General features: G+C 43.9%; 1 protein-coding gene across 1 annotated transcript in view; it reads right to left on the minus strand.

The window, feature by feature from the left end:
* The window catches only part of LOC144684657 (plasma kallikrein-like), a 103766-nt gene that overhangs the window by 23133 nt on the left and 54175 nt on the right, over nucleotides 1–26458 (minus strand). The window contains exons 8-15 of the mRNA XM_078548734.1: nucleotides 25307–25416; nucleotides 23120–23279; nucleotides 19891–20000; nucleotides 18222–18381; nucleotides 10783–10889; nucleotides 3853–3997; nucleotides 3665–3771; nucleotides 1207–1384 (exon numbers count right to left, since the gene is read on the minus strand). Coding sequence (XP_078404860.1) covers nucleotides 1207–1384; nucleotides 3665–3771; nucleotides 3853–3997; nucleotides 10783–10889; nucleotides 18222–18381; nucleotides 19891–20000; nucleotides 23120–23279; nucleotides 25307–25416 — 1077 coding nt within the window. The remainder of the gene's footprint in view (nucleotides 1–1206; nucleotides 1385–3664; nucleotides 3772–3852; nucleotides 3998–10782; nucleotides 10890–18221; nucleotides 18382–19890; nucleotides 20001–23119; nucleotides 23280–25306; nucleotides 25417–26458) is intronic.

A 26458-nucleotide genomic window follows, 5' to 3' on the forward strand; every position in this document is an offset into this window, starting at 1 on the left:
CCTTTAGATTCCTTCAAGTATTCAATCCCTTATAAAACCAAAGATTTGTATTTATAGCCCCACATCAAAGACATTTAATCTCTTTGCAGCCATTTTGGAGTTGTCAAACTGTGAATTTACAGCCCCCATCCCCCCCACCCCCACTGTGATAACGCTAGGTTATGGAAGCAGTCAAGCAGAAATAATGCTATAATGATAACCCTCAAGCTTATGTCAAGAAACATCTATTGAAATTGCAAGCACCATTTTTTTTTCAACTGCAGGCTGGTTTTTATTTTTCAAAATTTAAAGGGCAGGGGATTTAAATTACTTGGCAGCTTGACCGTTCCATGGACCTTAACCACTTTGTATTACATTCATGCCTATCCTTAACCATCCCAAAGAGGTACCTGACCTCTCCCGAAGGGATACCAGACCTCTCCAAATAACTCCAGCAGGCTTAGATTTCAATCAAATTTTTTAAGCACATGAGTCGTGTTTCAGAAATCTGGGTATCCAAAATTGCTTCTGTGTTTGAAGGCAGCTGCGCTTTTAAATGTTCCACTGCCTCTGTGAACTGCGGATGTGTAAAATACATCCCAACCCCGTTCTCACCCCTGGCACCATGGTGGGTGCTGGATTCGGGGGCAGGACTTCCAGAATTGGGGCTCTAGCACCATTTTGGCTAATGCACGGAAGCCTTCTGGTTTTGCAAAAATTTGGGCCCTATTCTCTATTTTGCATACTAGCGGATCTCCCTGTGGCATTGTTGATGGTGAATCAAGGTTATATGAAAATAGCCTGTTATACCAATGTTACAAAATTTGCAGCAGTAGTGAAATCTTGAAGGAGAACTAGGAAGGAGACACAGGCAGGTTTTGGCAGCACTACAATAGAGAGAAAGTAGAAAAAAGGACTTGATAAGCATCAGAAAAATAAACGTAAAAGTACACAGAAGAAATGAATCCCATATAAATATCACAAACTGTATTTCTCCATAAGTATCAAAGTATCTCCATATATCAAAACAAGAAGACTGGTTTTCAGTCCAATTGAATTAAAGCTCCTCAGCCTCAAAACTAACATCAAATTAATATTATCAGATAGAGAGGGACAACAAATATGTCTGTTGTAGGAAATAGAAAGGTCACACTGATGATAAATTAGGGATTAAGACATGTAACTAGACATTGTGAAGAGTTTCATTTCTTGAGGTAAATCTTATACCTTTCAAAGCAGTGAGCAGCTGTGATAATCCAACGGCTGGCAATAATGGATCCACCACAGAAATGGCTGAATTCAACCCATTGGTCAAGATAGATAGACACTTGCCAAGGCCATTCACCAGGATGTGAAAATTTTCCACCAAAAATTCTGGCATGCATTTGATTTGTTTGCCCACAAACTGAAAAAATGCAAACATATTATTACAGTCATGCTTTGATAGCTAATATTACTCAATAATATATTAATACTTCTATAGCAATGTAAACTTCCTGTCATTTTTCTCATTATAAATGACTAAGTCCACAATTATAATAGAAATTGCCTATGTAAATTGGGCATGCTACAATTACCACCACTCACCAGTGATGGCATTGCAGCATCTCTCCTGGCTCCTCAGCCTGTTTTGCAGAGAAACTCATTGGGGAGAATTTTTAGCTCAGCGGGCGGGCATGCGCCTGACCCGACCGAGCGTAAAATGACGCGCGATGATGTTGGGCGAACGTCCTGACGTCATTGCGCACTTGAGCGACATTTCGGTCAGCAGATGCACGCCAGAGTTGGCAGCGCGCCCGCCGACAATTAAAAGGCCATTAAAAAGGTAATTAAAATAAATCTTTTGCTGCCCATCCAACCTTATATTTGGCGGGCAGGCAAAAAGGCCAAGCGACCTTTGCATTTTTTAGGAAACCTCATCCACAGGCAGGATGAGGTTTCCAACGGCAAATAAAAATAAAATAAAAACTTTAAAAGTTAATTAATAACATGGCCCTGCTCATGTGACAGTGTCACTTGAGGGGGCATGTTTTGTAACATTTTAGAAGCCTTTATTTTTTATTTTGAAAATTGTTCATCTCCCTGAGGCAGCTCTGTGCCTCAGGGGGATTTTCAAGCGAGCACTTGCGTGACATTCGTGCTCGCCCTCCAACCCCCTCCCACACACGCAGCGCTGAGCGCTGCCACTCGCGTTTCACACTGGGCGGGCCTTAATTGGCCCGCCACATGAAATCACAGTCTGTCCCCAATTACGGGCAGCGGTCGGCTTAACGACCGCCCCCGCCAGCCCCCGCCAAGCTTGCTCAACGAGGGAAAAGTCCTCCCCATAAGCTCCAATCAACTTGTCCGTTTCCCAATATGTTTCTCTATTTAACTAAAAATAATCATATAAAATCAAAGCGTTATAGATAGATAAGAACAAAATATATGATTTCAAAAAAGTAAGTGAATTACACCTGTACAAACTGATTCAATTATGTCCTATCTTCTAACCCCACTTCACCTGGTCTTTATTCTTGTGTACAATACCATAGGAGATCACCTAGGATAATAGAAAAGTTCTAACACTATAATGGCCCAACTTTTTAATGCATTATTGGGATGTGAGTGTAACTGGCATGACTAGCATTTATTGCCCATCATTATTAACACCCCAGATACAGACAGGTAGAGATAAACGGACAGGGATAAAGAGATACAGATATCAACAAATCAATAGACTGAGAGCGCTGTGGATAGACAGGTAGAGTTGCAGACAAAAAGAGATATAGATAGAAATAGAGAGATTCGGAGGTCAGGTAAGAGTCAACCATGTTGACACACTTACTCTTACACAGCTGAAAATGGCCTGGAAGTTAGGCCTGTATCTTGAGATGACTCAGCCTTCCTGCCAGCAGGAGATCTTGCCCAAATATTAAAACCTACCCCAGTCTTTACAGGTTTTGCCTAATTGTCCTCCTTCTCTGCTACAGTCCCAGAAGACTTACGTTCAGGAATGCATCTCAAACCCTGATGAAATTTGGGCAACTAGACATGAGTGCCGGTGACAATAAGCCACATAGAAGTGTGACCTATATGCTGCAGTAGTAAGACTTCCAAATATTGGAGCATGGTAGAACTCCTCTTGGGAGTTTCATCATGAGTTTCATCATCTAAGAGTTAGTTAATCTGGGATTAGTAACCAACAACATGAAAGTATTGGCTGACAAACAAAGCAAGAAATTAATTTGTGATGTGTTAAAAACATAAGAAGGAACTACAGTGAACGCTACCAACCACCTGACAGTAGATTGGCATCATAATTACTACTGCTCAGACATGATAGCCTAACTGCACTAATTCATGTCTTCTGCATTAGAGATATTGAACTAGATATTGTAGATTCCTTAACGTCAGCGCTGTAATAGGGATAATCTCTATCCTACACTGGTTTCGCATCAAACTGACACTAAATCTAGTTATGCCGTTAACAAGGTAAGAAGTATGTGACTATTTTACCTAAAACAAAAGTAGATATGTAAAAAATATTGTTAATAAACACCTCCTCCTTTCAGTGAAAAGTAATTCCCATTCATAATACTTTAAGAGTTCCTCAATTGTGAGTGCAAAGAATTTTAAGTATTATATACATACTGCAAGGGAAATCAAAGGAGTGTACAAAATACTGACCATATTAAATACTTACCTTCCTTTGAAGTGCACAGTCTCAAAGAAAAGCCAGAGATTGCCCCAATAAGTTCATCTATTCTGGATGGTAAACCTGTTCTGGACTTTTGCAAATAGCAACTGCACCTAAAATAGGTTAAAAAAAATCATCAGCGGCTTTCAATACTTTCAATTTGACAACTAAAAAGTAAAATAAAACGATCATACTGTTCCTGGTTGCATTTGTAGGTAAAAAGTTGGCAACGGATATGGTCTGTGCAAATTTTCTGACATTCTGCATAACCATTAACTTCTTTAACATGCAGTATCTCTCCTTCAAATGATCGATTATAATGAACATTGGACTGGCAATCTGCAAAAAAAAAAACATTGAAGTTATAACAATAGAGTGTTGAATGAATACTTCACGTCCGTCTTCACCCAAGAGAATGAGGATGAAGGTATTGAAATCAGGGAGAGAGACTGCGAGGTTCATAAGCAAATTGATAGAGGGAGTGACAAGGTATTGGAGGTGTTGGCAGGCTTAAAAGTGGACAAATCTCCAGCTCCGGATGATTTGTGTCCCAGGCTACTGAGGGAGGCAAGGGAGGCGATCGCAGCGGCTCTGACCCAAATTTTTAATTCCTCTCTGGCCACGGGGGAGGTGCCAGAGGACTGGAGAACAGCTAATGTGGTTCCACTAATTAAGAAAGGTTGTAGAGATAAGCCAGGGAACTACAGGCCAGTCTCACGTCAGTGGTGGGGCAACTATTGGAGAAAGTTCTGAAGGAGAGTATCTATCTCCACTTGGAGAGGCAAGGTTTGATCGGGGATAGTCAGCATGGCTTTGTCAGAGGGAGGTCATGCCTAACAAATTTGATTGAATTTTTTGAGGAGGTGACCAGGTGTGTAGATGAGGGTAGTGCAGTTGATGTAATTTATATGGATTTCAGCAAAGCCTTTGACAAGGTCCCACATGGGAGATTTATAAAGAAGGGAAAGGCACACGGGATACAAGGTAATTTGATAAGGTGGATTAAAAATTGGCTTAGTTGTAGGAGACAGAGGGCGATGACAGAAGGCTGCTTTAGTGACTGGAAGTCAGAGTCCAGTGACGTGCCACAGGGATCTGTGCTCGGTCGCCTATTATTTGTCATCTATATAAACGACATAGATGACTATGTGGGAGGTAGGATTAGCAAGTTTGCGGATGACACAAAGATTGGCCGGGTGGTTAACAGTGAGGTTGAGTGTCTTGGGCTACAGGAAGATATAGACGGGATGGTCAAATGGGCAGATAAGTGGCAGATGGAATTTAACCCTGAAAAGTGTGAGGTGATACACTTTGGAAGGAGTAATTTGACAAGGAAGTATTCAATGAACGGCATGACACTAGGAAGTCCTGAGGAAAAAAGGGAACTTGGCGCGTGTGTCCATAGATCTCTGAAGGCAGAGGGGCATGTTAGTGAGGTGGTGAAAAAGGGATATGGGACACTTGCCTTTTTCAATCGAGGCATAGATTACAAAAGTAGGGAGGTCATGTCGGAGTTGTATAGAACCTTGGTGAGGCCACAGCTGGAGTACTGTACGCAGTTCTGGTCGCCACATTATAGGAAGGATGTGATTGCACTGGAGGGGATGCAGAGGAGATTCACCAGGATGTTGCCTGGGATGAAACATTTAAGTTATGAAGAGAGGTTGGACAGACTTGGGTTGTTTTCGTTGGAGCAGAGAAGACTGAGGGGCGACCTGATCGAGGTGTACAAGATTATGAGGGGCATGGACAGGGTGGATAGGGAGCTGCTGTTCCCCTTAGTTGAAGGGTCAGTCATGAGGGGGCATAAGTTCAAGGTGAGGGGCAGGAGGTTTAGTGGGGAAGTGAGGAAAAACTTTTTTACCCAGAGGGTGATGATGGTCTGGAATGCGCTGTCTGGGAGGGTGGTTGAGGCGGGCTGCCTCACATCCTTTAAAAAGTACCTGGATGAGCACTTGGCATGTCATAACATTCAAGGCTATGGCCCAAGTGCTGGTAAATGGGATTAGGTAGGTAGGCCAGGTGTTTCTCCCGTGTCGGTGCAGATTCGATGGGCCAAAGGGCCTCTTCTGCACTGTGATTCTGTGAATTCCTACTGTCAGAAAAATAAAATAGTGCAAGATCCCAAACATAGAGAATCAATGCATTTGGATAGCAGTGATTGGACTAAACAAGATGGTCATGGATGAAAAAATCTCTTCAACTGAAAAGAGGTAGATCTCTATTGATTCTGTTTAGGCTTGTCGTTGTAATTTTTGTGAGCAGATCTATCTGAGTGTTCCTGTAATATTAGCACAAAGCTGCATCTTTCATTACTTCTGAATGAATTAAATCTCTTTCAATATTACCCAGTCATGCCTTGTCCCGGACATGCGTAGATCTCCTAAACGGTTTACCTAGGTGGAGCCTCCAACCACTCCTCATAAGGCCATAATTTTAAGCGGTGACTGGGGTTCTGAATGTCAGAGCTGGGCGTAAACTTTCCCTCCTGAGTCAGGTGCGCAGAGGTAGATAGTGTGGGTGCAAGCTGGAGTCATGCCCACCGCTCCCAGAAACAATGGCAATGAGGAGGCCAACATGGGTTACTCGGCTTGGTTGGACTTTAAAACAAAGTCCAGTAAGGAGTTCTTGCTCCGAAGCAGGAAGTGAATGGATGGTTTGCAGTTGCTAGGAGATGTCAGACAACGGTGAGGTGAAAGATAACTGTAATAGTTGTCCAACTGCTTGCTGACACTGCAAGGGATGGCCCATCATTGGCTTTCCCTGGGAAAATATAATCATTATTGCTACCTATGCATTTTATAATGAAAGAGGTCACTGTACCAAAGCTTCACTAGACAGAGCCATGGAGATAGCAGCACCTTGACACTAACTTCTGCATTGACTCAGATTAGTATAATGCCCAGGGGATGACTGATACAAACCACATTTGCCAGTACCCTTTGTCCAGCCACCTACGCTCTTTCTAACCATCTCTCAGGGTGCAGCCATGCAATTGAGACTTGGACCAGGACCTCACAGCTGCACACTCTAATGGCAGAACAGTGTGACTCAGAGGGAGCAGGCAAGAACAGTAGTTTGTGTTCATGAACACAACATCTCATCTGGGAGTGACTGGGGCAAAAACCAGGCCACTGCATTCATATAGCCCTATTTCCCACCCCCTGCCAACATGAGGCATCGATGAGATAGAGAAGATAAGGTTAGTGTATGTAAGCAGACATACATGTATCAGAGAAGAGAATCCATGACCTGCTGTGCTCTGGCAAGATGAGTTGTTCGGCACAAGCAAACAGAGGTCCAGGTTATGGTCTACGAAGAGAGACCTGGCATATACCTTTACTATAGCAAGGAGACTTATATGTCCAAGGCACTCCTGCAGGTGCACACATTGTCATGTACAGGAGGGGGAGGGGTTAATTTAAACATCCCTGATTTCTCCTCTCACCACCCATCTATAAACAGAAAGGTGTTTTGATTTTGATTTCCTCCTTTATAAGCAGTGGCGTATTCCCAACCCCTCAGTTTCGGTGTGATCCAAATTCTATTAATAACCTCACAACAAACTCATGATAGGGTAAATCCAGAGGGTTAGTTTATTTGCACACACTCAAACGTGAGAGGAAGGTAGCAATGTTGTCTCCTTTTCAATCATACAATAAAAGAGGGGGATTGAGAAAGAAAGATTTACAGGGCAAAGACCACAAGGTAAAGAATAATTGTTTCACATGAGTCAAGAGTCCAGAATTAATGTCCAGTGGTGTATTCCTTCACAGGGATTGGCAGGTTGAAAATTGAACTTTGCCATTAGGGATCTTGTCCTAGATGCAATACAACTGTACAGTGGTTTGAGGAGCTGAAATGGATTTGATTTATCCTCGGTTACGTCTTTGTGTGTAATGACTTCATAGGACCTTGGTTCTGAAAAAATCCTTGTCACCATGTACCTTCTGTGGGATCCTGGATGCAAACTTATTGTCCGAAGTGTAAACTTGGCAGTTCTGTACTTGTATAATCATGCACGTCGGTCATCTTTCTCTTGCAGTTTTATAAGTTTCTCTCTAGTTTGAGAGAGCAGAATGGGTAAGAGTAGGCAAATTGGTGCACCCTGACCTGCCAAACATGAGCTGTGCTGGTGATGGAATAGTTGCACTTAAAAGGTGTTGCTCTCAGGTGTAGTATTGCAATGTGTAGATCTTGCTTGGTCAGCCTACATTTGAGAATTAGGATCTCACCATCTGAATCATTTGTTCAGCTAGACTGTTAGAACTAGTGTAATGAGGAGAAGAAGTAGTGTGATAAATATTCCACTTCTCACACATATCCTGAAATGGCTTACCATTAAATTATGAACTGTCAGCTATAATGATCTACCTAGGCACACCAAACAAACTGAAAATAGCACTTAGAGTGTATGTGACAGTTGTGCTTGAAATATTGTGTGTGATTTTCGAATAATGTGGTACTTGGTAAAATAGTCAACGATCATGACGAAGTCAGTGCCATGGACATGAAAGAGATTGAATGTGATTTTGGACCAAGGATGGGTAGGAACTTCATGTGAATCAAATGGTGCTTTGTGCTGACTAAGCATATGCTCTTGACATGCTTCGCACTTCTTGACGATGATTTCAATGTCATTATTCATTCATATCCTGTCAATAGATTGTATCTCTTTTGAGTCTTTTCATCCAATGTATGCCTATGTGTGAATGATGATGAAGTTGTTGAAGAATATCAGGATGTAAAGATTCTGGTATGATGACCTACTTGCCTTTAAAAATGACTGCCTTGGAGATGCCCAGATCATTCCGATTAGGCCAAAATTGTCTCACGTATTCATGGACATGCTGAATTGAATTTGACCATCCTTCACTGATGGTTTTCCACAGTTTCTGTAGTGTGGAATCTTTCATCAGTTCTTTTTCTAGCTGCTGGCATTTGTGTTGCACAAAATGTACCAGATCAATTGACAGGCTTGCATTCTCCTGCAAGTGTAATGTTGCAGCCCCCTTGAAACTGACAATTTTGTTGAAATATTCAGGATATTTTGATGTTAGGTCATGAACTGAGGTAGTAGTTTCTGAGATTGATCTGCCTCGTAATGTCTGACGAATTTAATGGATTGTGACTTGTATGAGGTCACAGCATGTCAGTAGACCTGTAATTGCTGGGCCTTTGGTCTCCATAATGTAGAACATCTATAACACCCAGGAGGATTGTTTGTACTTGCACTCCAGGACTATGGAACTTACACATGGAATTAGTGAACCTTTATACACTGAAAGTTTCACAGCAGTAGGTTTTACCATGTCCTTCTATATCTGTGGATACATGTCTTTTAGAATTTGCAGGTGTAATATGTTGACACTTGCCCATGTCAATCTTGGCCAGTAATGAGTAGTTGCCAATTCTTAGGTCAAATAATTTGAATCTTGGCAAACACTTGAGATGGTGTGGTGATGTTAATGTTTTCCATGGGATTTATGTTGTGAAACGTGTTCACCGCTCTTCATTTCATCATGCACATCGTCTTTTGCTGGTTTGTCAGTCAGGTCATGCATATGTTTCTGATGAGATACCACATGGTCATTCTTATTGCTTGAAGGTTTGAATCAGTGCACGACTCTTTGTAACTGCATCAGCCTTTGCTCTAGTGCACGGCTACTGCCAATTGCCCATTCTGCCGCATGCATTGCAGAATTGATGGAAATCTGGGCATTTCCTTGGCGCATGCAGAAGGCCACACCTCCCACATGTCTTGTTAGGTTCAGGTGTTCTCATGAGTGCATCAACAATTGGGATTGTGCTTAGCACCTGTAAGCTTTGCCGACCTGTGAAGATTGCTTCTTACTTAGGTCCATTCTTCAATGCTATATGTTTTGAGCTTGCCTAGCAGATCCTTCAGGAATGCTTCCATGGGAGTGGATGCAATCACCGACTCAGCAATTCTATCTGTTACCTTTGCATTTGAAAAATCATAGCACGTACCTTTTTCTCTGCAGCTGAGGTGGCCTATGGATTCTGTTGGCTGTTGTTGAAATGACATGAACTCTAGTCAATGAATATGGAAGTTTAACCTGATTCTGAACCGATTTTTAATATAGTCCATGGATGGGATTTTCCGTGCCCGCTGGCGTCAGGCATGTTCGGTGGTGTGAGCGGACAACATAGCGTGATCGGATTCACCGCAAAACCAGTTCGTGATCGTCCGCTCAGCCCACCAATGGCGGGCCACTTTTCCCACATTCGGACATCGGGAACCTCAATGTAATACGCCAGCATATCATAATTAGGCCTGCCTGCCGGAGTTGTCCCCCCACCCGCTGGATCGTCCGCCCACATCAGCGGGAAAGCACGCCGACGTGTTTCACAACAGCACATAAAAGACATGCACTTGGTGGGCTGCACTTTGAGGGGAACTTGAAAGTGAGTGAACAGTAATGTTGCGCAGCCCTTGCCCCGGTCGCCTGTTGGACTTCAAGCTTGAGGCATGTTGGGGTGGGGGTTGGGGGGGCAGGGGCAGCCGTTCCTTTTGCTGTTGCTGGGTCAAAATCCTGGAACTCCCTCACTACCAGCACTGTGGGTGTACCTATACCACATGGACGGCAGGGGTTCAAGAAGGCAGCTCACCACCACCTTCTCAAGGACAGTTAGGGATGGGCATTAAATGCTGGCCCAGCCAGCAATGCCCAGACCCCATGAATGAATAAAAACAAACCCAGAATTTCAGGAAAATGCAGGGTCTCAACGGAGCCAAGCAAGCAGGTCCCAGCGAGAGGGATTGGGGATGCCATAATGACAGGGCGGGCTGGGCATGGGGGGTGGGAAGTCGAAACCTTGAGGGCCACCCTTCCTAGCTTGGCCACAATGCCACCAGGTTGGCACCAGCCTCCTGCACCATGAGAAAAATCCTTTAGTTAGCCACTTAAGTGCCTCAAATGACCCATGATTGGGCAGGCGGTAAAATTCAGCCCTATGTCATTTAGATCTAAAGTGTCATAAATTAAAAGAAAATGTTAGACCTTAGATAATATGGTTCAAATTGTTGAGATACGAAATCCAAAATCTCTGCAACTTCAGAAAAAAACATGATACAGTAAAACACGATGAACTCTACATACCAGGAATGTTTGGACAACTTCGAAGTGAATAACCAGATACTGCATTTCTCAATGGTTTGGACACTGATGGGAGTCCCAAGTTTGTTTCCTTTAAATAACAAAAATTTCTGCAAAGAAGTTGAAAATGAATATAAAACTTACTCTTAATGTTTACAAGCAAGAACTCTCAACTTTTAACTAAGTCAGGCTCAAGGCTGGAACTTTCAATTGCCAGTGGAGTAGGCAAGAGCGGGGAGCGTGAATTGACAATCACTTTGCCGGAAGGCAGCACTCAATCCCGCTGCCTCTGCAACACTTTTTTAATGGTCAGACAGGGTGGGGGGCAGGGGAGCCTGTTAATGGGCCGGGGAAGGCAAGGCAGCAATTTTCAAAGTTGAAATCACTTAACCCAAATAGTCTGGTACATGTTAGTGCACATGCCGGTACAAAGCTGCTGGGCTCAAGGTGGGAAGATTATAAAGTTTATTTAAGATACATTAAAAATTTCGGGGGCTAGGGGTTCTTGCACCGGATGATATGCTTTAACTTCCATTTGACTGTTTGGCCACTTTTGTGCTCAGTGAGGCTGTTGGTGCTCCAAGGTGCTGCCTGCTCTCTTCTTCAAGGCAAGCAGGCCTCATCATGGCTGCCACATTTCTTTTCACCTCATGCTCTGCAGGCACCTCCTGCCTCCTGGTTACATGCAGTGCCACTAATTGTATACCAAGCTCACCTCTGGCCCAATTAAGCCATTTACATTTCAAGATAGCGTCATGTGAGCAACGCGTTGCGGGGTTGGGATCGGAAATTGTCCAGGTATTAGGTTCCTGACCCCAATTTGAAAATCCAACCCATATTGTCCAGAAAAGAATCCACTGCCAAAGTCAACCATAGGGTATGGTTCTGACATTTTTAGTATTTCTTCTAAGTTTTCCTCAATGCGTGCTGCTCCATATCCTGCTATGATTTCCCACCCACTGAAGTTGTGTGACATCACTGCCAATTTTAGCTTTCCAAAATAAGTCATGTTCTGCACTCAAGGGATGGAATCGTTCCAGATTTGCACTAAGTACGGTAGCGAGCAGGAAAAAGGACGTTTTTCCCACAGGCCGCAATGGCAGTTTTTCTCACCGTATCATCCTAATCATCCACCATGCCGTCAACTCGCTCCTTCCTCATGCCAGGTGCCATATTTAAAGCGCAGCCACACACACACCTCTCAGTGCTTCCAATCCAGGACTGCTGCACAGAAGACATGGCCCCGAAAGGCGAGAAGACTGCAACCTCCCAATTCAGTGACACGTCCCTGGAATGCCTTTTGGATGCCATGGAGGCCCGCCATGATGTCCTGTAACCCAGCTCTGGACGAAGGCCATCAAGGTCACCAATCCTGCATGGCGAGCAGTGGCAGCCGTGGTCAGTGCCAATGTCCTGCAAAAGAGGTCAGCCACCCAGTGCAGAAAGAGGATGAATGGTCTCATCTGTTCTGCCAGGGTAAGTCACTCTCAACTCAAACTCGCAAACCCATCACACATCCACAGGGATCTCACACCTCAAGGGACAACACCACTAACTCTCACACACACCCTCACATCTCCATCAGACTCACATCCTCTCGAACTTGTGTCCTCATCCTGTCCATGGCCCCTCTCACCACACAAACATTCCACACAGTGCCATGTATCCTGCTCACACACTCTCCATCTGTTTTCATGCAGGAGAAGCAGTTTCACAACATTAGGGACAGGTCCCAGACCAGTGGGGGGAGTGGCCCACATTAGGCCCCTTACTCACTTTGAGGAAACGTGCCATAGCACTGACTGATGAAGACGTGGACTGTGCCTGCAGTGGTGGTGAGCTCGGCGGTGAACACCCACATGAGGATCCTGCATCACATCATCCCTCTCCCAACGTAACTGTGAGTGCTCGCTCTCCTGCTTTTGACTCTGCTGACATGCCCTAATTATCTCGACTTTGATTCACAGGGAATTCTGCCAAGTGACTGACACCCTCAGCCAGCCAGTCCCTCAGCTCTATCCAGGTCATCACCTCCAGCCAAGAGGACACCTCCTCCATTGAAGAGCTGGAAGTAAACAGCCTGGAAGACCCATTACAGCGCTTACCCACACCCTCCACTAGCACAGAGACTCACAACTCGGTGGGACCTAGATCTAGAGCAGGCTCGAGTTCACAATCTGGTGGTCACCACATGGACATGTGTCCGCAACAGGAGGAAGCAGGTTCATCCGAGCTCCCCGGCACTCGGAGGACTGCTGGGGAAGAGGCATCTGTGAGGTCGGACTCATGTAACGAGCCTCTGGATTCGGCCTTCCAACTCATCATGGAGAGTCAGCGGAAGGTGGGGGAACATCACGCAGAGCTGTTAGGAACCCTCAACAGAGTAGCACGTGAGTCAGAGGACTGCATCCGCCTGCTTTCAGATGAAGTGGTGCACACATGTGTGCATATGGAGATCTCCATGGGAGATGCCATGGAGACCCTAGTCCAGCAGAATGCAAGGATGCGTGCAGATCTGCATTCCATCGCAGTAGCCTTGGGTGAGTTCCTGCAGTGGCAGCATGAGGGGGAAACAGGGCACCTCAATGTCCCTCCAGGTCCTTCTTCCCCTCAAGGAATCAAGCTGGGGCCCTTGGGCACCCAAAGGGAGGAGGAGTGGCACCTGGGCACCCCTGGGTCATCCAGTCAGGAATCGCAGAGGCTGTCCTCTCCCTCTGAGTTACCTTAGCCTGTGACCCCCCTCAATCTCGTCCTTTGTCACCACAGAGGGAGCAGCTGGCCCACAGGAGGACAGTCAAAGCAAGCCAGGGCCCTCAAGGCCACGGCTCTTCAGAGGACCCACGCTGAAGCCAGAGGCAACAGGGCCAACCATTGCACAGGCTGTCTCCACAGCTGCTGCGGATGTCAGGGCAGCACCTAGAAGAAGCGATAGGCCTAGAAATGTTAAGAAATTCTGATCACGAGTGGATGAACACATTTTATCATTTTATAATCTGAAAATGTATTCACTTTCACTGAATAATGAGCAGGATTTTATGTCCCATGGACGTGCACAAGCCCGATCAGATCGGGCAAAAAATATTGCACGATGACAACGTACAAGCGTCCCAATGTCGTCGCGCACTCATGCGATATTTTGGTCAGTCTGCACACGTGAGAATCGGCAGCACACCTGCCGACAATTAAGAGGCCTATTAAGGTCCTTAGTCAATTAATTTGAGCATATTTTTCGCTGCCTGCCCAACCTTATGGTTGGCGTGTGGATGAATCGGGCAGGTGGCCTTTTGATTTTTTAAGCAAACCTCATCTAAGGGCAGAATGAGGTTTCCACAATGAAATAAAAAATAAATATAAATTTTTGGGCAGAATTTTTATTCTGTTCATGTTATTGTGTGTTAGCCCCATGTCAGGACATTTTTTTTCAGATTTTGAAAGTCTTTATTTTTGATTTTAAAATTGTTCAAAATTATGAGGGGAATAGATAGAGTGGACAGGATAAAATTGTTTCCCTTGGTGGAGAATTCTAGAACCAGGGGACATATATTCAAGATAAGTGGCAGAAGGTGTAGGTGGGACATGAGGAAGAACTTTTTTATGCAGAGGGTAGTGGGTGTCTGGAATTCGCTGCCCAAGTTGGTGGGAGAGGCAGAAACTCTAAACTCTGGATCTGGATCCTGGATCTGCACCTAAAGTGCTGTAAGCAGCAGGGCTATGGGCCGGGTGGCAGGAAGGTGGGATTAGAAAGGGCACCTGGGTGCCCTCGGGCTGGCATGGACAAGATGGGTCGAATGGCCTCCTTCTGTGCTGTAACTTTTCTATGGTTCTATGGTTCAGCTCTATGAGGCAGCTCCCTGCTCCCACCCCGGCAGCGCTGAGCCTCTCAGTGCACCTTTCAGGCTGGCTGGCCATTAATTGGCATGAAATCGCTATCGGGGGACCGTTTCCCAGCCGCACCCAGGCCCAGCCACCCGACAACCCGAAAATCCGTGTAGTACTGCCTTTCAGCTTCATTTACAGGCTTCGCAAGTTCACCCCCTGCATCCTCCCCCACTAGCAGGTCAGCTGCATGCAGCTGGTCCACGAGTGATTCTGGAGGGAGAAGTGTGCGTGTGGCAGGACCTTTCGGAGCCTTTTGCAAGCACTCTCCCACACAGGCGGATCCTTCCTCCATTGCACTCATCTTACTGTCCCGAGCATTTTCAATGCTGCCTGCTGGGGTTCTCTTTCTGTTGTCTATCTGAGCTGACCTGCATCTCTGCCCACCCACTGATCACACTCCCATGCAGAACCTGTTCCTGCCCAACACAAGGCTCCTTTCACTTTCAGTTTTTCAAGAAATATGTCTTTAGGCCCCCCCCGTCCTTTCCCCTCCCGCAGTAAACCATGTCCCTTCCCCCATTACTATTGTCCCCCCTGACATCACCTTCCACCTCCCCACCTCACCAACCAACCAGAACCCTTTTCTTTCCGGGATGTCCGGGTGAACATGTACATTCCGTACATTCCTGATAATCCCACCCGCATCCACATTGACCTCCCCGGCCTCTTTCTTCACACCCCCAGGGTCCATGTCTGCCTCTGGGCCCCCACCAACCGCCCTTGACGTCTCTTCTACTGCTACTGTTGCACCTTCACCCTCTCACCTTACCAGCTCACTCTGCTCCCTCTTAGACTCACCATTCCCTCCTACCGTGCCCACTCTCATTTCACTCCCCAGGAGGCAATCATTGACTCCACAGACTCCTCCCTTGCACATTCACCTGGACATTCTCTCCCCCAATACTCTTTCCTCCCCACAGACTTCTTCCTCCCCTGGATTCATTCCTCCCCTGGACTCCTTGCATGGTGTTCAGCACTATTCGCAACTCCTCAGATACTGAAGCAGTCCATGTCCAAATGCAGCAAGACCTGAACAATATCCAGGCTTGGGCTGACAAGTGTCATGCCACACAAGTGTCAGGCAATGACCATCTCCAACAAGAGAGAATCCAACCATTGTCCCTTGATGTTCAATGGCATTACCATCACTGAATCTCCCACTATCAACATCCTGGGGGTTACCATTGATCAGAAACTGAACTGGACTAGCTATATAAATACTGTGGCTACAAGAGCAGGTCAGAGGCTAGGAATCATGCGACGAGTAACCCACCTCCTGACTCCCAAAAGCCTGTCCGCCATCTACAAGACACAAGTCAAGAGTGTGATGCGATACTGTCCACTTGCCTGGATGAATGCAGCTCCCACAACACTCAGGAAGCTTGGCACCATCCAGGACAAAGCAGCCCGCTTGACTGGCACCACATTCACAAACATTTACTCCCTCCAACACCGATGCATAGCAGCAGCAGTGTGTACCATCTACAAGATGCACTGCAGGAATTCACCAAGGCTCCTTAAACAGCAACTTCCAAACACACAACCACTGCCATCTAGAAGGACAAGGGCAACAGATAGATGGGAACACCACCATCGGGAAGTTCCCCTCCAAGTCACTCACCATCTTGACCTGGAAATATATCGCCGTTCCTTCACTGTCTTTGGGTCAAAATCCTGGAACTCCCTTCCTAACAGCACTGTGGGTGTACCTACACCACATGGACTGCAGCGGTTCAAGAAGGCAGCTCACCACCACCTTCTCAAGAGCAACTAGGGATGAGCAATAAATGCTGGCCCAGCCAGTGAAGCCCACATTCCATGAATGCTGTGCAAGCCATAGCAGATCACAAACATTCAAGGTACAGATGGTATATACTTAAGGTTCATCTCCCAGATCTGTCCAGGCGCCTCACTTGCATCCTCAGTAACCCAATGGTTTGTTCAATGATCACCCTTGTGATCATGTGGCTCATATTGCACTATTCCTCTGCATCAGAGTTGGGCTCCTACAGGAGTCATGAGCCAGGTCCTCAGAGGGTTCTCCTTGTCTCCAAGGAACCGCCCAGTCACTCTGTATGAAGGTGCAAAGGGAGTTGTGACTGTGGCAGAATGAAGACATTAGTACAACTCCCAGGATATCTTGCACATGAAAATCTTCCACTGGCCACATGCCAGTTGAACATTCAAGGAGTGGAATCCCTCCGGACTGATCAGAGGGCACCGTGAGTGCCACAAGTATGCAGTCAATGACTCCCTGTACTTGTAGGAACCCAGCCACTGCAACAAATGTGAAAGCCCTCTGACTGGACTCAAAGTTGACATAAGTGGCAAACAAGACATTAGTCACTTGGGAGATATGCTTGTGGGCAGCAGATCGGAAAATGCTGGAGATGTCACCAGCAGATCTCTGGGAGAAGTCGCAATGGCAGAAATTCAGGATGTGGTAACTTTGATGGCTACTGGCAATGCATGCTCACCTGGCCCTCTTGAAAAGAGGTCTTGTTCTAGGAGGCTGACTTGCAGATGTCAGCAGTGACCTGCCACAGAAGCCTAAGCCTCCTGATGCACTTTATGAGAGAGCTGATTCTCTGCCTGTATACCCTGTGTTGAGGGGCTCACCTCCTTTGAGCTGGAACTCTGTATCCATCCCCTCTGTCTATGGAGTGGTTATAGACAAAGCAGCCACCATTGGTGTTATTACTGTTTCTGGTGCTGCTGATGTTGCTGCTCCTGCTGTCTGCTCTTCTTGTTCCTCAGAGGTCCCAAGGTATAGTTGCATAATATGCTTCCATACTGTAGGGAAGGCTGAAAACAGTGAAGTGCAGATCAAAGTGGACGAAGTCCAAGATAGGTGAAATGACTCCCAAAAAGTTGGAAATCACCTTTAAAGCAATGAAAGCACAGTCTCAGAACAAGTGCTGTGAGCATAAACCTTTCACTTAGGGAGGGTAGCGGCTATACAGATTCAGCTTTCCAAGCTGTCAGTTTCATTGATCAACCATTCCCTGCTCTTCTCTCACCTTGATGACCCTGGCAAGTTCCACGCACTCAGGGAAACCTCTGTGCCACCTGTTAAAGCCAGAATTCTGGGTTATAGGCACAACTAATTGAATATTTAAATAACTGTCCCAGCAGCTTGATGAAGATTTCCCACAAAACTCAGAATATGCCCCAGTAAAAGCCAGAAATGAGCAGGATTATGCTGGATTTCCAACACGCCAGCACTTCTTGGGGATTTAACCAACTCCCCTCCCTCCACCTGCACCTGAATTGATGACCTTTGGCAGTTACAATTCTGCTCATTATCTTAGTTTCTCTCTTCTCAAATGTTTCCTGACACACACCATTTTGTCAACCTTCTCACCTCCCAGCCCAGTCCTAAAGGGCTGGTAAAATCTAACCCATTAGCTCTGTTTATCTCCACAGTTGCTGCCTGACCTGCTGAGTATTTCCAGTATTTTCTGTTTTTATTTCAGATTTCCAGCATCTGCAGTATTTTGCTTTAATATTACGGCTCACTTGGCCAAAGCAAAACTTTGATTTTTTTTTAAACAAAGACTTACTTCCTGGAGTCCCTTCTCCATTCGTTTTTTAAGTATGTAAAAAACAAGCAATTGGGATAGTATGTGCAAATCAGTTGGCATGTCTCAGCACTGGGAGCCAGTACACTAGTAATATCATTTCCAGGAAAATCAACGTTGTGCAAAAGTTCCTTCTTGCAAACTGTAGATAAGATAAAATGAAAAAAAACTTGTATGGATTGCAGAAATCCTACAATATTTTAAATGTCCAAGTAGGAAGAATTATGGGTGAAGATTTCTTTTGTGCGTATATAAAGAACAAACCACTTATAAAAGTCAGTTTTACTATTTCGTTGCACATATTGGAGGGGAAAGTTTCTCTCTATTCTGTGTATTTTCGAAGTATTGACAGCCATTTTGTCAGTCTGCAGTAATTTGGGTTACCAGCAATGGCCCAACCTGCTCAAAGCTTTCTTATTATTACCAGTAATCCGAAAGCTAAATTGTTCTCACCACTCCTCAGGGTGACACTTATTGCTGCAGTGGGATTCTGAGGCTATCAGCTACTTTTCAGTAACTTGTTGAAGTCACACTCCCCATTCTCCATGCATGAGGCTAGTCAGTGATTTTTGTCTTTATTGTTATTGTTGTCAGAGTGGCAAATAGCAGGTTTTAGACAGATGAAATGGAAGTGAACTATTTACAAGCAATTTTACTCTGTCAGATCCTTAGTATGATTTCAGGTATGAGTTTAATGTAACTGAAAAGTAGACTAGTAGTGGAAGAGGAAAAGTGCATGCATTAAAGAATGTTCTTAATGAGTGTACTCTGAACATTAGAAATTTGGAAACTGCAGTGCAGACCTGACATGCTCCCAAATACATAACAAAATGAAATATCTGCCCACTTGAGGTGGGCACTTCAAATACTTGTTGGTCCTGTCCTGCTGAAAATACACAGAGATACAGATCCATCTTTCATGCCTCCAGTTGCCATAAAACCTATCTCTTTGATCAAGCTTTTGGGAATCTGCCCTATTATCTCTCCAAATGTTTGGTGTCACATTTTATTTGATAATGCTCCTGTGAAGCACCTTGGGATATTTTATTGTGTTAAAAGCATTATATAAATACATGTTGTTGCTGTTGCCCTGATATGCCCAAAATCAAATAATAAACTGAGGTAAATCCTGCTTTAAATGCCAGCAGTCTAATGGTAGACATTGCAGTCAAGCTGGATCATCTTCTTACCCAGAACTAGCAGTTGAACGCTTTCCAGCAAGGCTGACTGAAGAGCAAACTCTGGCTGATTTTCCCCAGGAATACTCAGGCTAACTATAAGACATTTACTGCCATCTCAAATCAAACTTGAAACTGTCTAGGTATGTGACTGAGAACTTACATTTAACATGATGTCACCAGGAGAACTCACAGGTGACATTTTAATCATATAAAGGAGGCTACTTCTCAATCTCCAACTTCTCCAAAGATAGTCTTAAATTACTTACATAAATAGTGCAATTGCTCTACTTGCCCAATAATTCTGAAATGTACAACATACCACATATTAATTTAGTGAGTAAAACTGAAGACCAATTGAGATCAATCAGCCACTCCAAACAAACCTTTTTCTACAAAGCTTATGGTAGCGCTATTAAAATCAACTCGGACTGATTTATGTCATCCAAAGATTGAATAAGTCACTCCTTTACCTGAGGCAGTTAGTCCACATTCCTTTAAGGAAAATCCAGATACAACATCGTCAAGAATATTAATTCTCGGTGGAATTCCTTTTACACTCTTTTTCAGGTAGCAGATTTGACTAAAGGGGGCAAATGAACATGCATAAACATTACTTTGTTCTGGCAATCCAGCTAGGCAAAGATACAACTTCACATTTGTAGACATTTTTTTAACTTATGGTACTTCTACCTTTGTAGCATCCTGATAAATCCATAAACCTGTACATTGCTGTATTTATTCTATACATTAAAAGGTATGACTGTGCATAGCCAATGGATAGTCTTTAAAGAACTATTACAAAGCTTACAGCATCTATACATTCCTCCAAGGTGCAAAAACCCAAAAAATGTCAGTCAATGGTGGCTGACAAAGGAAATTAAGGATTGTATAAGATTAAAAGAAAAGGCTTATAAAATTGCAGAAGTAGAGTTAAACCTGAGGATTGGGAAGTTTTTAGAATACAGCAAAGGAAGATCAAGAAACTGGTAAAGTAAGGGAGACTAGAATATGAATGCAATCTAGCAAAAAACATAAAAATGGACTGTAAAAGCTTCTATAGGTATATAAAAAGGAAGTGTTTGGCCAAGACAAATGTGGGTCCATTGCAGGAAGAGTCATGAGAATTCATAATGGGGAACAGAGAAATGGCAGAGAAGCTAAATGATTACTTGTGTCTGTTTTCACTGAGGAAAATACAGGAAATCTCCCAGCTTTAGAGATCCACGGGACTGGGGAGAATGAGGAGGTTAAGGAAATTAGTATAAGTAAGAAGGTTATATTGGAGAAATGAATGGGACTGAAAGTTGATAAGTCCCTAGGGCCTGATATTCTGCATCCCAGAAAGAGGTTGCTATAGTGGATGCACTGGTGATCATTTTCAAAATTCTACAGATTATGGAATGGTTCCTGAAGATTGGAAGTTGGCAAATGTCATCCCATGTTGTGACTGAGCAATTGGTAAAGCTGAGTTATTTTTTTAAATCCCAGAGGGAAACTTTAAACAACTGTCATAACCTATAATTTTAAGCGTTAGGTTTGAGGTGCAACTCTAAATTCAGGATTCAGAGGTTTTATATTAAGCTAAATTAAACATTTTATTAATTTACACAAGTTAAGTATATATACACATGGCTACAAATTACTACAATCATAATTTTTAACAAATTTCCAAACTAATCTCCACTAAGGCAACAGCACCCATGGACTTAACTAGACACCAGGCAAAGCATTTTCACCTTACAAATTCAAAATGAGGTTCTTTTCACTTTGGTTCCTATGGAGGCAGATGGAGGCTTATAGCTGCATTTGATCTCACATCGCCTCTGCTTTACACACACAAAACTGCTGAAGTTATACATAGCACAGCTCATTGAATGTAAATTCTCATTGTGTCACCAGCCTCTTCTAACAATAAAACCCCTTTCATAGTACCAATTTTATTAGCAATATAAACATTTTGCTTGGTCTCTGCTCGCTAGGTGCCAGAATTCACCCCACTTCTTGAATGCTCTATTGAAAAAAATGCAAATGCATGCTATCTCTCTAACATATCAAAACTAGTACACATCAAAGCACCCAGACTAGCTGGTTTCAATCTAATTAAGACACAGCCACAGACTAAACCTCTATTTTAAAAGAAAAATATTTTCCAATAATATTATATACATTAATAGCTTCATGACACCCCAGTATTTAAGAAGGGGGAAGAGAGAAAACAAGGAACTACAGACCTGTTAATCTGACATCAATAGTAGGGAAAATGCTAGAATCTATTATAAATGATGTGATAAATGGATAGTTGGATAATCATGATCTGATTAGGTATAGTCAGTATAGATTTGCAAATGGGAAATCATGCTTGACGAATTTGTTGGAGTTTTGTGAGGATGTTGCTAACTAAATTGATACAGGAAAGTTGATGGACATGGTATACTTGGATTTTCAGAAGGCTTTTGATAAAGTCCCTCACAGGAGGTTGATTAGCAAAATAAAAGCACATGGGATGGGAGGTAATATATTGGCATGGATTAAGGATTGGCTAACAGGCAGATAACAGAGAGTAGGAATAAATGGGTCATTCTTGCATTGTCAGGCTGTGACTAGTGGGGTATCGCAAGGATCAGTACTGGTCCCCAGCTGTTTGCAATATATATATCAATGATTTGGATATGGGGACCAAATGTAATATTTCCAAGTTTGCAGATGATACAAAGCCAGGCGGGAATGTGAGTTGTGAGGAAGATGTAAAGCAGCTACAGGAGGATTTGGATAGACTTAGTGAGTGGGGAAGAACATGGCAGCTGGAATATAATGTGGAAAAATGTGAGATTATCCACTTTGGTGGAAGAAACAGATGTGCAGAGTATTTCCTAAATAGTAAGAGGTTAGAAAAGTGTAAATGTACAAAGAGACCTGGATGTCCTTGTCCATAAGTCACTGAAAGCTAACATGCAGGTGCAGCAGGAAATTAGGAAGGCTAGTGGAATGTTAGCCTTTTATTGCAAGAGGATTTGTGTACAGGAGTCACAAAGTCATGCTTCAATTGTACAGAACTTTGATTAGACCACACCTGGAGTGCTGTGTGCACTTTTTGTCCCCTTACCTCAGAAAGGATATTATTGCCATAGAGTGAGTGCAACGAAGGTTCACCAGACCAGGGATGGCAGGACTGTCTTATGAAGAGAGATTGAGCAAAGTGAGTCTGTATTCTCTAGAATTTCGAAGGATGAGAGGTGACCTCATTGAAACCTATAAAATACTTAAAAGGGTAGATGGATGTATGATATTGCCCCTGGTTGGGGAGTCTAGAACCAGGAACACAATTTCAAAATAAAGAAGAAGCCACTTAGGATCAAGATGAGGAGAAATTTCTTTACTCAGAGGGTTGTGAATCTTTGGAATTCTCTACCCCAGAGGACCATGGAAGCTCACTCATTGTGCATGTTTAAGATAGAGATTGATAGATTCCTGATTAACAATAACGTAAACAGACAGTTATGGGGATAGGGCATTGAAGTGTTCGATCAGCCATGATCATATTGAGTAGTAGAGCAGGCTCGACGGGCTGAATGGCCTTCTCCTGTTCCTATGTTCTGGTTCTAGGCTGAATGTGATCAAGCAAAATTCATTCATAATTCTGACTGGGGAGCATCAATTTTGCAGTTGCTTAGATTTAGACTAATAAATGTATGAACCTACCGCTGAATAACATTATGGTAATCTTGTGTTACATAAGTGAAGAACTGGCAATGGCGGTCCTCTGTACACTCTTTTTGACAATCCTGATAATTTTTCACATCAACTGTGCGAAAGTCATTCCCCAGAAAATCCAATCCTTCATAAACACTGGAAGCACAGGCTGTAAAATTATTTTAAAATGAGTTCAAACATACACTGCAAAATTCTCAGTTTATGTATGTAGTAACTTGTTACAAAAACTTCATTGATAAAAGAAACAAATAAATCTGCAAACCCATCAATTTTCCAAAAGGTTAAAACTGAGTAATGCTCCTATTCTGGTACTGCTTTCAGTGGTACTCCAATAACAATGAGACATTACATAGGCTCAACAAAACAGCCCTATAGATTATTCACACAGTTAATGTCAATAAGGTTTACAATAACTAAAAATATTGGGTACCAGGACAAATTATATTTAAATGAATAAATTAGTCTTGCACTTCTTTACTGACAATTGCTGACCAACCTCTTGTCTTTGGTTATATAGAAACCTTGGGCAGGATTTTGGAGTTGCGGGTGGACGCAGTGTGAGGGCCCGAGAGCGGCCGAAAAACAGCCTGTCGCATGCGACCTGCACCTAACCCATTAACGGCCAGCCAGCGTGAAACACACACTGAGAGGCTCAGCGCTGCTGGGGTGGGGGCGGGAGGAGGGCAAGCACTGAAGTCAGCACAGGCGCGGGGGAGCGCAGAATGAAAGCCTCCTGAAGGCAGAGAGCTGCCTCAGGGAGCTGAAGAATTTTAAACCTTTAAATAAAGATTTTAAAATCCCGGAAAAAATTTCCACCCATAAGAATCACTCACCTAAACATGTTGATGATAAAAATTCTGCCCAAACATTTTTTTCTAAATTAATATCGGAAGCCTCATCCCGCCCTTGGAGGATGAGGTTTCCTCAAAAATCCTAAGGTTGCCTGGACGATTCGCCCGCCTGCCAACTGTAATGTTGGATGGGCAGCGAAAAATAGTGGTTAATTAATCGATTAATGGCCTTAATAGGTCTCTTAATTGTCAGCAGGCACGCTGCTGACTCTCATGCACACCTGCTAATCGCGAGTGTGCGATGACGTCAGGACGCTCGCCCAACACCACCGCACGCTATTTCATGCTTGGGTGTGTCAGGCGGGCACCTGCCCCTTATATCAGCTTGTATTCCTGTCTATAAAAACATTACTTCCTGTTGGCAGTTTTTCCCATTATAAAGTCCACTACTAGCTATAATAGGAACTGTTTATGTAAACTTGTCACACATTAATTGCACACTTGTTTCAGTGATGATGCTGCAGTGATTTTAATTTTCATCTCTCAGCTCCTCACAAGGCGGATCCAGTGAAGAGGGGTTGTGGAGGGGTGGTGCGCGTGGAGGGAGGTTAGCATTTAGGGCAGCTGGCATTTCATCCCATGGGCGCCGATGCCTCCAGCAGTTATCTCCGTTAAGCATGGGCTGCTCAAGTAAAAGGGACCATCTGCCCCCACACCAGGCTACAGGATACCCACCACATATCGTGGCCCCCGCCCACCGTTGGTTAAAAACCAGTAGTGGCAGGATGAGGCCCTTAAGCAGGATTGGAATGTGAGTGAGGGTGAAGTGTCTTAAATTTGGGCCTGAGTGCTATGGATTGGTGATGAATGGGTGACGGGGGCAAGTGTATTGAGCAGTGTGAAAAGTTGGTAGTGCGGGAAGTAGGAGATATTCTTTGAAGATGCATTTGCTGATCTTGACCACCTGTGTGTTGGACTTCTTGCTGGTTTGCTGCCAAGTCCTTGGGACCAGAATCTGGACATTGATTTCCCTGGTCATTTACTTCTATCACCTTTGGCTACTCATGAAAGCATGAAACATGGCCTCACTCCTCCTGCGACCTCCATGATAAAGGGCCCCAGCGCTGCCCCCACCCCATTTCCATGAACCCAGGAGCCCTCTTTCTTCCTTGGTGCTCAATTTGTGCAGCCCCTATTTCAGCCAGTGTTAGTACAGACCGTCAGCAGCAATTCCCTTCCATTGAGTGCACCTCCCCTTTAAGAGGGGCTAGCTGCCTTTAAGAGGCTCAAAAATGAGTGTCAACAGACTTTTATTCATTGCGGGTACTCTCATGTAACAAATTTTAAAAAGCAACTAAATGTGACTTTTAATTTGTTCACTTACGATTTATTAGGTGCTTGCACAATTTGAGGGAAAATCCAGACACAACATTCGGTAACTTTGTTTCTCTTGATGGTTTTCCAGTTCTACTTTCCTTTAAGTAACAGTTAAATCTGGAAAATGTTCAGTTTTAAATGATATTGTGAAGCAAAGTACTGCAACTCATTGATAGTCATAACTGCCGCTAGAACAAATTTTAACCAAATAAATATACAGCGATGTAATTTAATTATAAACATATTCTTATTAAAAGCACGATTTTGTTTTCCCCCATGCACAGAAGAAACTTTCTTTTAATCAGTCGTGCTCTGTATGTAACATTAATATGTTTCAAGTGCCTAAACTTTGTCAATGACATGCAATGTAGGAATGAGTGCTGCCTTATTTAGTAAGCTAAACATTTATTTCTTTATTCTTTCATGACATGAGGGCGGCACTGGCAAGGCCAGCATTTCTTGTCCACTGCGTGGCTTGATAGGCTATTTCAGAGAGCAGTTAAGAGCCATTGCTGTGAGTCTGGAATCACAGGTAAGGTTGACAGATTTCCTTCTCTGCATACATACGAACATACGAACATATAAACAAAGAACATGAGTCGGCCATTCAGTCCCTTGAGCCTGCTCCACTATTTAATAAGATCATGGCTGATCTGATAATAACCCCAAATTGGCATCCTGCCTACCCCCCGATAACCTATCACCCCTTGCTTACCAAGAATCTATCCACCTCTGCCTTAAAAGTATTCAAAGACTCTGCTTCCACCACCCTTCCAGGAAGGGAGTTCCAGTGACTCATGACCCTCTGAGTGAAAAAAATTCGCCTCATCTCATCTTTTGAATTTGCGACCCCATATTTTTAAACAGTGATCCCGGTTCTAGATTCTTCCACAAGACGAAACATCCTCTCCACATCCACCCTGTCAAGACCCCTCAGGATTTTGTATCTTTCAATCAAGTCGCCTCTTACTCTTCCAAACTCCAGCGGACACAAGCCTAGCCTTTCCAACCTTTCCTCATAAGGCAACCTACCCATTCCAGGTATCAGTCTGGTAAACCTTCTCTGAACTGCTTCCAACCCATTTACATCCTTCCTTAAATAAGGTGACCATTATACTGTAAACAGTTCTCCAGATGTGGTCTCACCAATGCCCTGTAC

The sequence above is a fragment of the Cetorhinus maximus genome, chromosome 1 (genome assembly GCF_964194155.1).
Source record: "Cetorhinus maximus chromosome 1, sCetMax3.hap1.1, whole genome shotgun sequence".
In the NCBI taxonomy this organism is placed as follows: domain Eukaryota; kingdom Metazoa; phylum Chordata; class Chondrichthyes; order Lamniformes; family Cetorhinidae; genus Cetorhinus; species Cetorhinus maximus.